At 37.6% G+C, this 14,786-nt stretch overlaps 1 protein-coding gene and 1 non-coding gene across 5 annotated transcripts in view; both read left to right on the top strand.

The window, feature by feature from the left end:
- Positions 1-14,786, top strand: part of Lrch2 (leucine rich repeats and calponin homology domain containing 2) — a 92,524-nt gene that overhangs the window by 39,491 nt on the left and 38,247 nt on the right. For all 4 annotated transcript variants that reach the window (XM_052737796.1, XM_052737788.1, XM_052737780.1 and 1 more), the window contains exons 4-6: positions 3,724-3,829; positions 3,911-4,047; positions 13,003-13,136. In XM_052737796.1, the coding sequence (XP_052593756.1) occupies positions 3,724-3,829; positions 3,911-4,047; positions 13,003-13,136 (377 nt within the window). The remainder of the gene's footprint in view (positions 1-3,723; positions 3,830-3,910; positions 4,048-13,002; positions 13,137-14,786) is intronic.
- On the top strand, positions 48-120 carry Trnak-cuu (transfer RNA lysine (anticodon CUU)). Its single transcript has one exon. It is a non-coding gene; the product is annotated as a tRNA-Lys (tRNA).

Below are 14,786 nucleotides of genomic sequence, written 5' to 3'. Positions count from 1 at the left end.
CTTTAAAACAAACAAACAAACAAACTGTAGCTTGAGTTTTCTAGACAGCCCGGCTAGCTCAGTCGGTAGAGCATGAGACTCTTAATCTCAGGGTCGTGGGTTCGTGCCCCACGTTGGGCGCCAGATATTGGTGAAATTATTAAGGCCACTCCACGTAGTTAAAAGGAGATTTATTTAATGGCGTAACTTACAAATTAAGGAATAGGTAGGTCGCGGAGTCTGGGGAAGGTGTATCACAGTCCAGCGGTGTTCTCTGGAGCTCTGCTCAGTCCACCTCTCCAGTCCAGGGTCCCGCAACAGAGAGAGCGCCCGCCGATCCAGATCTCGGGTCCCCCGGCGCCTCCCTTGGCCCCGCCTTGTTGGCGTGACAGTTGCCGAAGTCTCAATGGGGGTTGGAACTTCCAGATCAAAGCTGGAATGGCTACCCACTACAACAAACAAACAAACAACACAAAAACTTTTAGTAAATATACTCAAACAAGGAAGTTCCCGTGTAATAGAAATGAAAAAACATCAGGAGTCCATATTCAATAGAAAGTGACTATAATTAGCTAACCCTATGGAAATTTTCAATTAAACCTTAATACAAATACATTCATCTTTTTTTCTTTATGTAAGAATAACTCATAGGTACATAACATGAGGAATTTAGGAAAATTACAGGATACTAAAAAGTTCTCAACTTTAATAAATGGTGCAGAATAGATTTCAAAAACAGCATTCTGCATGAATGTATACCCCTGGTTTAATTCCATGATTTTTATCATGCCAGAAGTTTGGTTTCTTTTAATTTTTTTTTTTTTTTTCGTTTTTTGAGTCAGGGTTTCTCTGTGTAGCTTTGCGCCTTTCCTGGATCTCGCGCTGTAGACCAGGCTGGCCTCGAACTCACAGAGATCCGCCTGCCTCTGCCTCCCGAGTGCTGGGATTAAAGGCGTGCGCCACCACTGCCCGGCGTTTCTTTTAATTTTTTACATTGACTTATCAATAGTTAAGCTATTTTATATACAGTATCAGTGTGGAAAAAATTAAATATTGGTCATATACTATGATACTTTAAACTTTCAGTCTTTCTAATATAAGAAAATAACTGTATAGTAATAACTTTCTCTTTATAAATAAAATAAAAATTAATGATAACTGGATTTGTAGTTTCTACTAATAAGTTTTGTCTCATTTGTTGCATACTATAAATCATGTAATTATGCAGGATTTCGTTAATACTTGGTAGTTCATAAACAATGTTACAAAACAGCCATATGAATTCTTCATGCCACAAGGTAAACAGTGTTCATAGTGCACTTTCATCTCATTTAAGTTGAAGCTGTTCTTTTGGATATTTTCCTACTTTGATGTGAGGAGATTGTTAGGATTTCTTTAAGTGGTTTTATTATGTGGCTTTTAAAAAATTGTCTACAATGGCTTAATTTCTTCCACAGTTCATAGTTCTCAGGAGATAGCTACTTTTGGACATCATATAATCTAGGGATGTTTTGTATAGCTCAAAACTCTTAGTGCAATTATGATAAATAAGCATCCACATCCATATATTCTGGATGATACGCTCAAAGTAAACTAACATGGTTTCCAAGAACTCCTCAGCTAAGGGTGGGACTTCCTGCTCATTTCTCCTCTCCATTCTGGCATCTGTCTTGCTTGAGCTTGCACAGGTCTTGTGGACACTGTCACAATTGTTGTGGGGTCACATGTGCAACTTTTCTTCCGTATAGGAAGACACTGTTTTCTTATGCTCATCCTTAATCATTCCACACCATCTTCCACAATGATCTCCGAGCCTTGGAAGGAGAGGGTGTGGTATAGATGTCCACTTTAGGGCTGATCATTCCACTGCTTCTTATTCTCTGTACCCTTAGTAGTTATAGGACTCTGTGTTAATAGTCTATCTTTAACAGAAGCTTTTCTGAGGGTTGAAAAATGTACTAATCTATGTGTATAATAATAAATCTTAAGGAGTCAGTGTGGTGAATAGTGTGTTCCCCCAAATATTGTGCACCCTAATAAATTTATTGGGGGTCAGAGAACAGAATAGCCGCTAGATAGACATAGAAGCCAGAAAATGGTGGCACACATGCCTTTAATCCTATCACTTGGGATGCAGAGATCCATTTGGATCTCTGTGAGTTTAAAGCCACATTGGAAACAGCCAGGCATGGTGACTCACACCTTTAATCCCAGGAAGTGATGGCAGAAAGCAGAAAGGTATATAAGGCGTGAAAACCAGGAACTAGAACTGGTTAAGCTTTTAGGCTTTTAGCAGCAGTTCAGCTGAGATTCATTCTGGATGAGGACTCAGAGACTTCCAGTTTGAGGAAACAGGATCAGCTGAGGAAGTGGCAAGGTGAGGTGGCTGTGGCTTGTTCTTTCTCTCTGATCTTCCAGCATTCACCCCAATACCTGGCTCTGGGTCTGATTTTATTAATAAGACCTTTTAAGATTCATGCTACAAGTCAGTTTAATGCTGTGTTCACCTAGCAGAATAGTCGTAGGTTGTCTCCTAGGAGCTATGACCTGCCTAGCCACAAGTTATTGGTCTGATAGTGGTGCCAGGTATGGGTTTCATCTTGTGGAGCAGGCATTAAAGTCTACCAAGAAGTTGTTGTTTTAGCCCCATGTTGTTCATGCCACGATTGCACCAATGGCAGGCCAGTCATTATGGTAGTTCACAGGGTTTATAGCTGGGTAATACTGATGCTTACTTTTCTCTTCTGGTAACATGCATAGAACCTTTTAGAACTATGAAAGCTAGCTAGTAGTGATGAAGCTTCCAGGTGAGTACCAGCTTGATTTCTCCATGTCCTGGTGTCTCAAGTAGTTGGTATCTTCAGCAAAAGGTCTTTCTGTCGGTGTTTGAGGGTAGCCAATGGCAACAGCAAGAGCCTGTAATATTTGTGGGTCTTTAGGCCCTCGTTGGCCAAAAATTCTCAAAGAAGTAGCCCATTCCTGGCACTGGCCTTTTTATTTGATAATGAATGGAGTCTAAAAGGAGCATTGTTGACCTATTATTGGGTGACTCCATTTTAACTCTTTATGTATACATGTGAATTTATCTGTATCTATCTGTATTTAAAGAAGCTTCTACAGTAATAGATTTCCATATGATCTTTTTTCCAAAAGTTCTTTAAATGAGTGAGCATTAAATCAGGGTTATATTTTTATAACCTTGAAAGACTTCAGATTCTAATTCCTTTGGATACCTTTGAGTGGGATTTGACTACAAAATAAATGCTTGTAACTGTTTCATATTCTTCTCTCTTTTGTAGAGAGTAATTTAGTTAAACTTATTATGACTATGGTGTCTGGTTCTCTAATTCACATCTCTAAATCCTTGACTTTCTTGAGGCATTTATCCTCCTAAATAATCTGAAATAAACTATAATAATTGGCAGATTATTTAAGTTGTTTGATAGTTATCCATAGTGTTTTATCTCTGCTTGAACATTTGACTCGTTATTCTAATTTCAATGGACAAAGAAAGTTGTTCTTTAGTTCAGAGTTTTGCTTATGTACTTATTAAAACTAATTTCAAATTTTTGTGTAGAATTTTTTATTGACTGTGGTGTATTGGCTTATGATCTAATACAAATAAAGCTCTGCCAGAAAAGGACATTAGAAGTAACTTTGCTACTTTAAAATTTTAAATTTTAAAATTGAAAGTATATTTGTATTTTTAAATTTGATATCACTTTACTTTCTTGTTTTCCTTAGGACATTAGCTGCAATGAAATTCAGGTTCTTCCCCAACAAATGGGAAAATTACATTCCCTTAAAGAGTTAAACATAAGAAGAAATAATCTTCATGTTTTGCCAGATGGTAAGATATTCACTATTTTCACTTACTAGAGTAAGAGAGTGACCATACAACATTTAACTTTTTTTTTTCATTTCTGAACAGAATTAGGAGATCTCCCCTTAGTCAAGTTGGATTTCTCCTGTAATAAAGTGACTGAAATTCCTATTTGCTATAGGAAGCTGCATCATTTGCAAGTAATAATTTTGGATAACAATCCATTGCAAGTACCGCCAGCACAGGTTTGTAATAAGCATATGATACTTCTTTCTTTTCAATTTTATCATGATTTCATGTTTATGAAATTTAAAAACAGTATCATATGAGTCAGTGTTGTCTTTTACATGGCATTATGTAGAGTTTTTCTACGAACTGACATTTGGTATTTTTTTGTTTGGTTTGGTTTTAAGATAATCTCATGTATCTTTATGCTGGTGTCAATCTTTCTGTGTGGTGTATGGCTATGATTTTTTTTGTTTTTTTGAGACAGGGTTTCTTTGTGTAGCCCTGGCTGTCCTGGAACTCACTCTGTAGTCCAGGCTGGCCTCAAAATCATGGATATTCAACTGACTCTGCCTCTCAAGTGGTGGGATTAAAGCTGTGCACGATCATTGCCTGGCAAGATGGCTATGCATTTTGATCCTCCTCCTGCCTCTACCTATCAAATGATGGAATGCCACCATGCCATGTTAGAGATTTTTTTTTACTTTGATAATAGTTTTAGTGTAGGTTATAGAAAATCATTTAGAAAACCTAGAATCACCCTTTATCTGTGTGAATTTGTAGTTCTGATTGTAAATGTTATTTTAAAAAGAAAGTTTCTGAACTCTCTCAGATATACATTTTATAGGTATTTGTTGTTGGACTATTGGTATAATGGGTATTGATATGTGGGTTGGAATTAGAGTTCTTCTAGGAAAATTCCATGCTGGGCGTTAAGATAGGCAGTCTGCAGGACCAAGAGTGCTTTGCCTGAGGAAACATATCTCACATAAGGAAGACTAGCTACGTATCCCTTCCAGGATATTTTTATCACTGAGATAGAATTATGACATAAAAAGATACAAATGGGAAACATTAATTTTAGCTTTTAATATAATGAGTATTAAAGCCACAAGTAATCCACTAAAACAATAAAGAATAACCTAAGATATAAACTCAGGAGAACAAAGAGAATCATGAGAAGCAGACAGCAGGATTTTGAAAATGGTAAAATAGGTGGAATAGTGGTAACGAGTGCCTCCACATATGAGGCACAGATTTGCCTGAGGAGCACAACAGTTCCTACTACCTCCAAGCTTTGGTCATTGGCATGTGAAGAAGTGCCTTTTTTCTTTTAACAATGATACATTGCATTCATTACAAAGAGAATAAATATTTTTCTTTTTATACATTTATTAATTTTTAAAAAATTTCATATGATGTGTCTTGATCATATTCACTTTCACCCCCACTCCTCCCTCTCCTTCCTCCAAGATCCACTTATTCCCCATCATGTCTTCTTTTTTTTTTTTTGCTTGCTTTTTTATCAGAAGAGACTATCGCCCAGCAGCTGTCTGGGTCCTCTGCCTCTTACAACCTTTGATTCTCCTGTTCTGTGATGTTTTTGAGCCTTAAGTGTAGGAGCTATGTTGCATATGTGTCTGTAGGGGCTGGGCATCCAGATGATATCTGCATTTTGACCAATTGTGGCTTTCTTTTTTCCTTCCTTTTTATTGCGAATAGACTTTTTTCATACAATATATTCTGGTGGTTCTCCCTCCCCCAACTCCCAGGTCCTCCTCACCTTTCCACACATTCAAATCCACATCCTTTCTTGCTGTCTCTCACTAGAAAACAAACAGGCATCTAAAAATAATAAAATAAGTTAAAATAAAAATAAACAAGCCTGAATAGGACCAAACAAGCAAGCAAATAAACAGAAAAGTAGAGTCAAAAAAAGCACAAGAAACACATATTTATGTAGAGACATGCATGCACACACACACACACACACACACACACACACACACACACCCATACACACTGAAATTTCCTAGAAACACAAAATCAGAAACCATAATAAACAAACAAACAAACAAATAAATAAATAAATAAAGGACCTGTATGGTAAGAAAAGAAAAAAAAAAGGAAAGAAAAAAGAAAATGCCCAGATAAAGCATTATGAGAAAAAAGAAAAGAAAAAAAAATCTTCCAAAAAATTTCATTGAGTTTATTTTGAGTTGGTGTCTACTTCTGGGCCTGGGGCCTGGCCTTCAAAGTGATTTATATATCCAGTGAGTTGCCAATTAGAGAAACTAATTTTTCCAAGTAGTTATCAATTGGAGACAGCTTCTGGGTTAGGGATTGGGGTTTGTGTCTACTTCCCTTCTCAGCACTGGACTCTGTCTGGCTTAGACCTGTGCAGGCCCTGCGCATGCTGCCACAGTCTCTGTGAATTCATATGTGCACCGGTCCTGCTGTGTTTAGAGGGCCTTGTTTCCTTGGTCTCCCATCCCTTCTGGCTCTTACAATCTTCCTACCTCCTCTTCCACAGGGTTCCCTCTAGTTGTGGCTTTCTGTAATGATCTCTATCAACTGCAAAAAGAAGGCCTTTAATGAGGGATGGGAGCTACACTTATTTGTGGTTGTAAGGATGAATATTTGTAATTCAGTAGAGATTATACTGGTTTAGGTAACTTGCAGTAGTTGGTTCTCTTCTACTTTCCATGGGCTCCTCAGTCATGGATAATTGGTTAAATTTACACTGGCAAGCAAGAATTCCCCTCTATTGAGTGAGTCTTTTTTTCTTTTTTTTAATTAAGAAATTTTGTATTCATTTTACATACCAACCACAGATCTCCCTCTCATCCCTCCTTCCACTCCATCCCCTAGCCTTCCCCCAGCCCATCCCACATCCCCTCCCCTGAAAAGGAAAGGCCTCCTATGGGGAATTAGCAAAGCCTAGTACAGTACATTCAGCTGAGACAGTTCCAAGACCCTCCCCCCTGCATGAAGGCTGAGCAAGGTATCCCACCATAGGTAATGGGCTCCAAAAAGATAGTTCATTCACTAGGGATAGATACTATTCCCAGTGAGTCTTAAGTCGTTTGAAGTGACTTGGTTACCCCCAAGATATTAGTGCCATTATTGCATCTTTAAGAATATCTTGCTATACTGGTCAATATTATAGTTCATTGATATTACAGTTGTGTAGGACTATTGTTTGTTTTGATCTGTTGGCAGATTGCATTTGTGGTTCCTTCTGAAACTACAATTGCTAGTTTTCATTGAGGAGGCTTCCAGTTCAGTTCAAGAAGGGTTCCTTATAAAAAGCCGGTTGTGGTGGCGCAAGCTGGTAGGATTTGCTGAAGGAGGCAGAGGCAGGAGGATCACAAGTTTGAGGCCAGCCTGGGCTATATATTTAAAAAACCCAGCTAGCTCAGTCGGTAGAGTATGGGACTCTTAATCCCAGGGTCATGGTTTTGTGTCCCATGTTGGGTGCCAGATATTATGGGATTTATTAAGGCAACTCCACATAGTTAAAAAGGAGTTTTATTTTGGGGGGTAACTTACAGCTAGTAAAGGTGTTGGTTACAGTTCCTCCAAGTAAACTGTGTTATGTCTTCAGCAATTGAATCTTACCTTCTTTTTCTAGAAGGCACTAAGGGTATTGATATAGCATATATTGTTTTTGGGGGGTCCCTTTGATGCCCTTAATCAGAAACTTGTAAGGAAGTTTCCCATGCCTGGCACTGGGTTTTTGTTAGATAGTAGAGGCTTCATAAGAATGTGAGGAACTTGTTAAAATCTTATGTTGGAGCCTGCTGACAGTCAGCTAGGTAACTGGGTAGAGGTGTGTGGATTTGTAGAGACAATAAAGAAGACAGAAAAGAGTTGAGAGGACTGCTAGTCTATGCCAGACAGTCCCGAGTTTATTTCACAGCCAGCTTATATACAGTCTTGAAGGACAGAGGTAGAGCAATGCACAGCACAGGCATTCAACCACTATCTATCCTGTCTGCATCAAGGAGCAGGCAGTTTCTTTTTCTTTTTTTTCCAGAGCTGTGGACCTAACCCAGGGCCTTACGCTTGCTAGGCAAGTGCTCTACCACTGAGCTAACTCCCCAATCTGGTGTCAGCAGCCTGCATCTAGCTAGATAGTATGTTTCTTCTTTGGCTAATCAGGACATTCTCAAGCCCTTTAATGAGACTCTGCAGGCTAATCAGGACTTCCTCATAGCCCTGGAGCAAGCAAGCTTGAACTCTGTTGACTCAGAATAGACTTCAGATTCAAACTGGGAAACTGAGTCAGTTGTGGGCTCCCACAATCTTACATTCTCTTCTAATAATGTGTTTGTGTGAAACCAGATTTTATATGTATATCAGAAAAATATAGTGACAGCTTTAAAAAAGAATACTGAGTGTGGTTGTCATCCCAGCATCTGACAGGGTGAGGCAAGAGGATCAGCAGTTGAAACAGAGAGTTTGAGGCCAGCCTCAGTTATATGGAACTGTCTCAAGACATGTGATCTTGGTGATCTTGAACAATCATTTAATTCTGTGACTTTGTTTTTGTGTGTGGGGGTGGGGGGGGTAAGGGCTACTATGCATGGTTCCAGAATCTATGCTTTTTAATTGCTCTACTGTACTGAATTTTGAAAAGGCAAGGAAGTAAGGTTAACTGAATAAGATAGGGAATTCAACAAATGGTGTTGGTCAAACTAGATATCAACATGTAGAAGAATTAAACTAGATCCTCATCTCTCATTCTGCACAAAACTTAACTCCAAAAGGACCAAAGATTTCAATATAGGACCTCATATCCTGAAGTGCATGGAGGAAAAAGTAGAGAATATGCTTGGACTCATTTGTCACAAGAAAGGTCTTTATGAACAGGACTCCAGTAAGGAAAAACACTGAACTAACAATATATGGAACCTCATGAAATGAAAAATTTTCTGTGCAGCAAAGGGGCCACTATTACTTGAGTAAAGAGCCAACATACAGAATGGGAAGAAAATCTTTACAAGCCTTACTTCTGTGAGAAGATTAGCCTCTAGAATATTAAAAATCAAGTTTTGAAAGAATCTGAACATCATGAAAACAGCCAATTTAAAATTGGGGTATGAAAGTAAACACAATTTTCACAAGAAGAAATACAAATAGCTGACAAATACTTTCAGAAAGTTCAACATCCTCAGCTATCAGGGAAATGGAAAATTAAAACTACTTTGATATTTTATCTTATTCAAGTGAGAATGGCCATTAAAAAACAAAAAAAAAAAAAAAACAAAATCTCAACAACAAATGACCACAAATGCTGGCAAGGATATTGACAAAGGAAAATACACTTACACTGTAGTGCAAGTACACAGTGATGCAGCCACTATGGAAATTGATGTGGCAGTTCCTCAAAAAAGCTAGAATTAGATATGCTATATGACTCAGTTATAGCACTCCTGGGCATATTCCCAAAGGACTCTGTATCCTACTACATGGATACTTGGTCACCCATGTTCACAGTTGCTATAGTTGAGATGCCCATTAATTGATGAATGGATAATTCAAGTGTGGTACATATCCATGACGAAAATTCACCTATGTTCTTATAAAAATGGTTGGAGCTGGAAATAATTATCCTTGCTGAGGTAGTCCAGACTCAGAAAAGGAAAAGCCACGTGTTTTCTCTCACATCTGAATGTTAGCATTGCATTTTTAATGTGTGTGTTCTAATTGTAGTACCCAGAGAAGTCAGGAAACTAGTAAGGGACCATAGGAAGATATTTCAAAGGAGTAGGGATAGAAGACAGGTGGGATGAAAAAGGGAAGAAGAGTCATGGAATAAAGGTTAAATGGGGTGAGGAATGGAAGGGTATGATGCTATCTTTTCTCTAGTGTGTTTTGTTACCTTCTTTGTAAAAAGTCTGGTAGTTATATGTGCGTCTTCTAGTCTATTGATCAACATGTCTGTTTCTATGCAAGTATGATGGTGTTTTATTACTATAATTCTGTAATATAATTTGATACCAGAGATGGTGTTTTCTAGCACTGTTTTCATTGTTAAGGATTGTTTTGGCTGTCCTGGCTCTTTTGTTTTGCCATTATTACTTTATAATAGTACTTCATCTCTTTTTAAAAAATCTGTGTGTGTATGAGTGTGGTGGTATTGTGTTCCCCAAAATATTGTGCACTCTAATAAACTTATCTGGGGGTCAGAGAACAGAACAGCCACAATATTAAACATAGAGGTTAGGCAGTGGTAGCACACGCCTTTAATCCTAGCATTCCAGAGGCAGAGATCCACCTGGCTCTCTGTGAGCTCATGGCCAAGCATGGTGACTCACGCCTTTAATCCCTGGAAGTAATGGCAGGAGGCAAAAAGGTATTTAAGGCATGAAGACGAGGAACTATAGCCTGGTTAAGCTTTTAGGCTTTTGAGCATCACAGTTCAGCTGAGAGGCATCTAGTCTGAGGAAACAGGATCAGTTGAGGAATTGGCAAGGTGAGGTGACTGTGGCTTGTTCTATTTCTCTGATCATTCAGCGTTAACCCAATACCTGGCTCTGAGTTTGTTCTTATTAATAAGACCATTTAAGATTCGTGATACATATGAGTGTGTGTTGTGTATGCATGTGCTCATGTGTGTGTGTGTGTGTGTGTGTGTGTGTGTGTGTGTGTGTGTGTGTGTATGTATGTGTGTGTAAGTGTGGGCATGCACATACCACAGTACATATGTGGAGGTCAGAGGACAATCTCATGTGTTAGTACTTCCACCTTGTTTAAAAAATGATCATTTGTTTTGTCTCTGCATATGCTGGGCTAGCTCATTGCCAGTTTTAAGGGATTTTCTTGTCTCCATATTCTATCGTGCTGTAAGAGCATTGGGATTAGAGACTTGTGCTACTATATTCGTTTTTGTTTTTTTAATGTGGATTTTAGGGATTCACACTTAGGTCCTCCTGATGTTGTGGCAAGTGTTTTACCCCATGAGTCATCTCTTCAGCCACCATCCCTTTTTCTGTCTGGTGGTTACCTCTTACCATTGCTTTTCTGTATGACCAGGGGAAATATTTTCTCAGGGTGTTTTCCTGGTTGAACTCCATTTCAACTGCCTTGCGATTATTATGCTTCTTAACCGATCTATTCTCTATATGCTTATGTTATTTTTATTAGTCTTTCTTCACATTTTATATCAATATTTTCTGGGCTTGGTGAGATTACATATTATATTGTTCGAGTATTAGATGGTCTTTCAATAAAAAACCCAAAGCCAGATATTGGACTAAAAGCTGAAAGATCAGAGAAGCAGAACAAGCCACAGCCAACCTCACCTCACCAACTCCTCAGTTGATCCTGTTTCCTCAGACTGAAAGCCCCTGAGTCTTCACCCAGAAGGGTCTCAGCTGAATTGCCTTAGTTCTGTTTCCTCAGGCCTTATATACTTTTCTCCGCTCTGCTGCCACTTCCTGGGATTAAAGGCGTGTGTGCTTCCCAGTACTGCGATTAAAGGTGTATGCCACCACTGCCTGGCTCTGTTTCCAGTATGGCCTTGAAATTAGAGATCTAGACGGATCTCTCTGCCTGCTGAATGCTAGGATTAAGGATATATTCCACCACTGCCTAACCTCTATGTCTAATCTAGTGGCTGGCTCTGGCCTCTGATCTTCATGCAAGCTTTATTAGGGTACACAATATATCACCACAACATATATTGTTTTCACTAATACAGTGAATGGTATATTTCTTATTTTTTTAATAGAAGTATCATTCATGACATAGATTTTATAGTTTTCAGTAGTTTGTACATTTGCTTTTATCAAGAAAATGTGAGTGAAATATACAAAAAAAAAAAAAAGGGCCAGAGATATGATGGCTCAACAGTTAAGAGCAATTTCAGAGGACTCAGGTTCAGTTTCCAGTATGTGAATGATGACTCCAGTTGCAGCATCTCCCAAGCCCTCTTCTGCCTTCCTTGATCACTAGGCACACATGTGGTACTTTTACATACACACAGGCAAATGCACATATACATAAAGTAAAAATGAACCTTTTAAAAAATAAGTGATTTATTTTAAAAAGAAATATACACAGGGATTGCACAGGTCTAAGCCGGATAGGGTCCCTGCACTGAGAGGGGAAGTAAATATAAGCCCTCATCCCTAACCCAAAAGCTATCTTCAATTCACAACTGCTTGCAAAGGACAAATTAGTTTTCTCCTTTGGTATACCAACCACACTTAAGGACAGTCCTCATGCACAGCGGTGGATGGCCAAAACAAAATGAAATCAATGGTAATTTTGAAGGTTTTTTTTTGTGTGTGTGTGTGTATGGGGGAGGGTTGTTTCACAATGCTTTGTCTGCCCCCCCTTTTTTTTAATCTTACAGATCTTTTGTAAATATATAATGGTTTCCAATTTTGTTTTTATGGCTTTTCTCTGTGTGTGAATGAATGTGTGTATCTCAGTGTCTGTATGTGTTTTTGTGTATTTTCTTTGTTTTGTTCTATTTAGGTTTGTTATTTTATTTTGTCTTTTAATAATTAATAATACAATAATGATAGAGAGATAGACAGATTGATTTTTGGATGCGTGTTGAAGTGTAGAGGATCTGGGATGTGTTAGGGGAAGGGAAACCATAATCAGAAGGTACTGTATGAAAAAATCCATTTTCAGTTAAAGAAAGAAAAGAACAAAAACTTCATTCTTAACATAGAAAAAAGTAAAAAGAAATATAAAAAACCTTTCTGATGAAAAGGTGATAGAATATTTTTATTTGTTATCAGTATTGTCACATTTTTCTTCCTTGCACCACACATATAATTCATTAAAATATACAAATATACAAACTACCAAGATTGTGATATCTCAGCCTAATTTGAGTTCATATATATACATATATATATATATACATATATATACATATATATATATATATAAACTTGATAGTGTTCCTTTCTATTTGCAATTAGATGGCAGAGAGATGGCTCAGCAGTTAAGTGCACTCTCTGTTCTTGAAGAGGATCTGAGTTTGTTTCCCAGCACCCACATGGTGGCTCATAATCATCTATAACTATGTTACCAGGGATTCCCATATCTTCTTCTGGCCTCTGCTTTATGGCACGCACAAGGTGCACATACATACAAGCAAAACACTCATACAGGTAAAAAATTATATTTGGAGTTATTACTAAATCTACTTCATTTTTTGTTTACAGATATGCTTAAAGGGTAAAGTACACATATTTAAGTACTTAAATATACAAGCATGTTGTAGAATGGATAAGAAACCAGATTCCCTGGATCTTCCATCGCTGAGTAAAAGAATGCCTTCTCAGCCTCTCACAGACAGGTAATGTGAATAGTATTAGTAGTCTTATAGTTTCAATTGATGATTGTCCTCAGTTATTAGAAAAGAAATTTATCACTCGGGTATACTGAATGTATTTAGCCTGATAAAACCAGTTTTTACAAAATGTATTTGGCTGCCCATCATTGGTCAGTGAATAACTTCGGGGATACTGAACTGAATATGAGAATTTATTTTCAGATAGCATTATTTTAGCACAGAAAATGTATAAGTTTGACAGTATAAGTAGAAGCATTGATTTCCTGACTGTTATATCTGGTAGCCTACTTTTTTATTAAGTAATTTTTTATTCATTTTACATACCAATCACAGAGCCCCCTCTCCACCCTCCTCCCACCCCTCCCGCCTTCACCCACAACCCACCCCTTATTCCCTCCTCCCAGAAGGCAAGGTCTTTTTGATCACTGCTTTAATCCTTGTAATAGCAAGTAGAATTTGACTTTGAACTGAAGTTGATGGAAGATGAAGATATTTTAGGGGTGCCTTTTTTCCTTTTCTTAATGTTCTTTTCTTTTTCCTATGTTGAGTATTCAGTCTAAGCAAGTGCCCTATCACTAAACTATAACCCCAGCCCTTTGTGTATGTGTATGATCTTTTTTTTTTTGCAGTGCTGGGAGTTGAATGCAGGGCCTGTTGTACACTATACAGGTGCTCTAACATTCAGCTATAACTCTTTATCTCCTGGTCAAAAATGGTATATCATTGATATTCTTTGATTGCACTATCCTCTTTATGACCTTTTGATATGGTGGATATGTTATTCTTTTAAATTCATACCTTCAAGATGTAGATTGCTCTGAAAGGCTTTTTGAAAATATAATTCCATGCAGAAATACGGAAAATAACTTGGAATGGGGTAAGACTACAGAAAGGGAGACTATGACCACCTAAAAGATTTAAAGGTTTGTCATTGATTTGTATGATATATTTAGATTGTTTTGAATGTGGTTGTAGTAAGTACTGTTGTTAACAGTGAAGTCTTGAGTTCCTAAATAGAACTTTCTTGTGAATATTTCTCTTGTTTTCATAAGATATTTAAGTATTATATTCAGATTCTAAAATGTATTTTGTTTAATATTAGTAGTAGAACAACATTAAATTTCTATTAAAGTTAGAATTAATATCTATGGTAATCTCTACTAATTTGCTTCCTACTTTTTGCAAGTGAGATTATTTTAGTAATGGTGTTCTTTCTTTCTCAGTAATTATTATACATAGCTGTTGAATACCTGCTGTTAGATTCAGGGCATATTTTGTTGAAAGCTGTACATGTTTGTTTTGGCAACTACTGGAATTCCCATTCTAGGTGGGACACAGAACCATATAAATAAGAGTTCAGTCCATTTTATACTGCTTTAAAAGAATGCCTGAAACCACATAATTTTAAACAATAGAAATTTTTTTGACTCATAGTTTTGGAAACTGATTATGTTCAAGATATGGGGGGCACACTCAGTGAGGGCCCTATTACTGCACCACAGCATGTCAAAAGGTAACCGATAAGAATAAGAAAGTGAGAGATGTGATCAGGGTGTCAAATTTACTCCTGTAACAAATCTATTTCCAGGACAAAACTAGTTCCTACAATAGAGGTTAATCTCTTCAAAGACTAAGCTCTTATGACCCAAACGC

The sequence above is a fragment of the Peromyscus californicus genome, unplaced genomic scaffold (assembly GCF_007827085.1).
Source record: "Peromyscus californicus insignis strain IS unplaced genomic scaffold, ASM782708v3 Scaffold_10__1_contigs__length_136768540, whole genome shotgun sequence".
NCBI classification, from domain to species: Eukaryota; Metazoa; Chordata; class Mammalia; order Rodentia; family Cricetidae; genus Peromyscus; species Peromyscus californicus.
The sequence above is the reverse complement of the archived record's forward strand: the minus strand, read 5'-3'. Positions and strand labels throughout refer to the sequence as shown.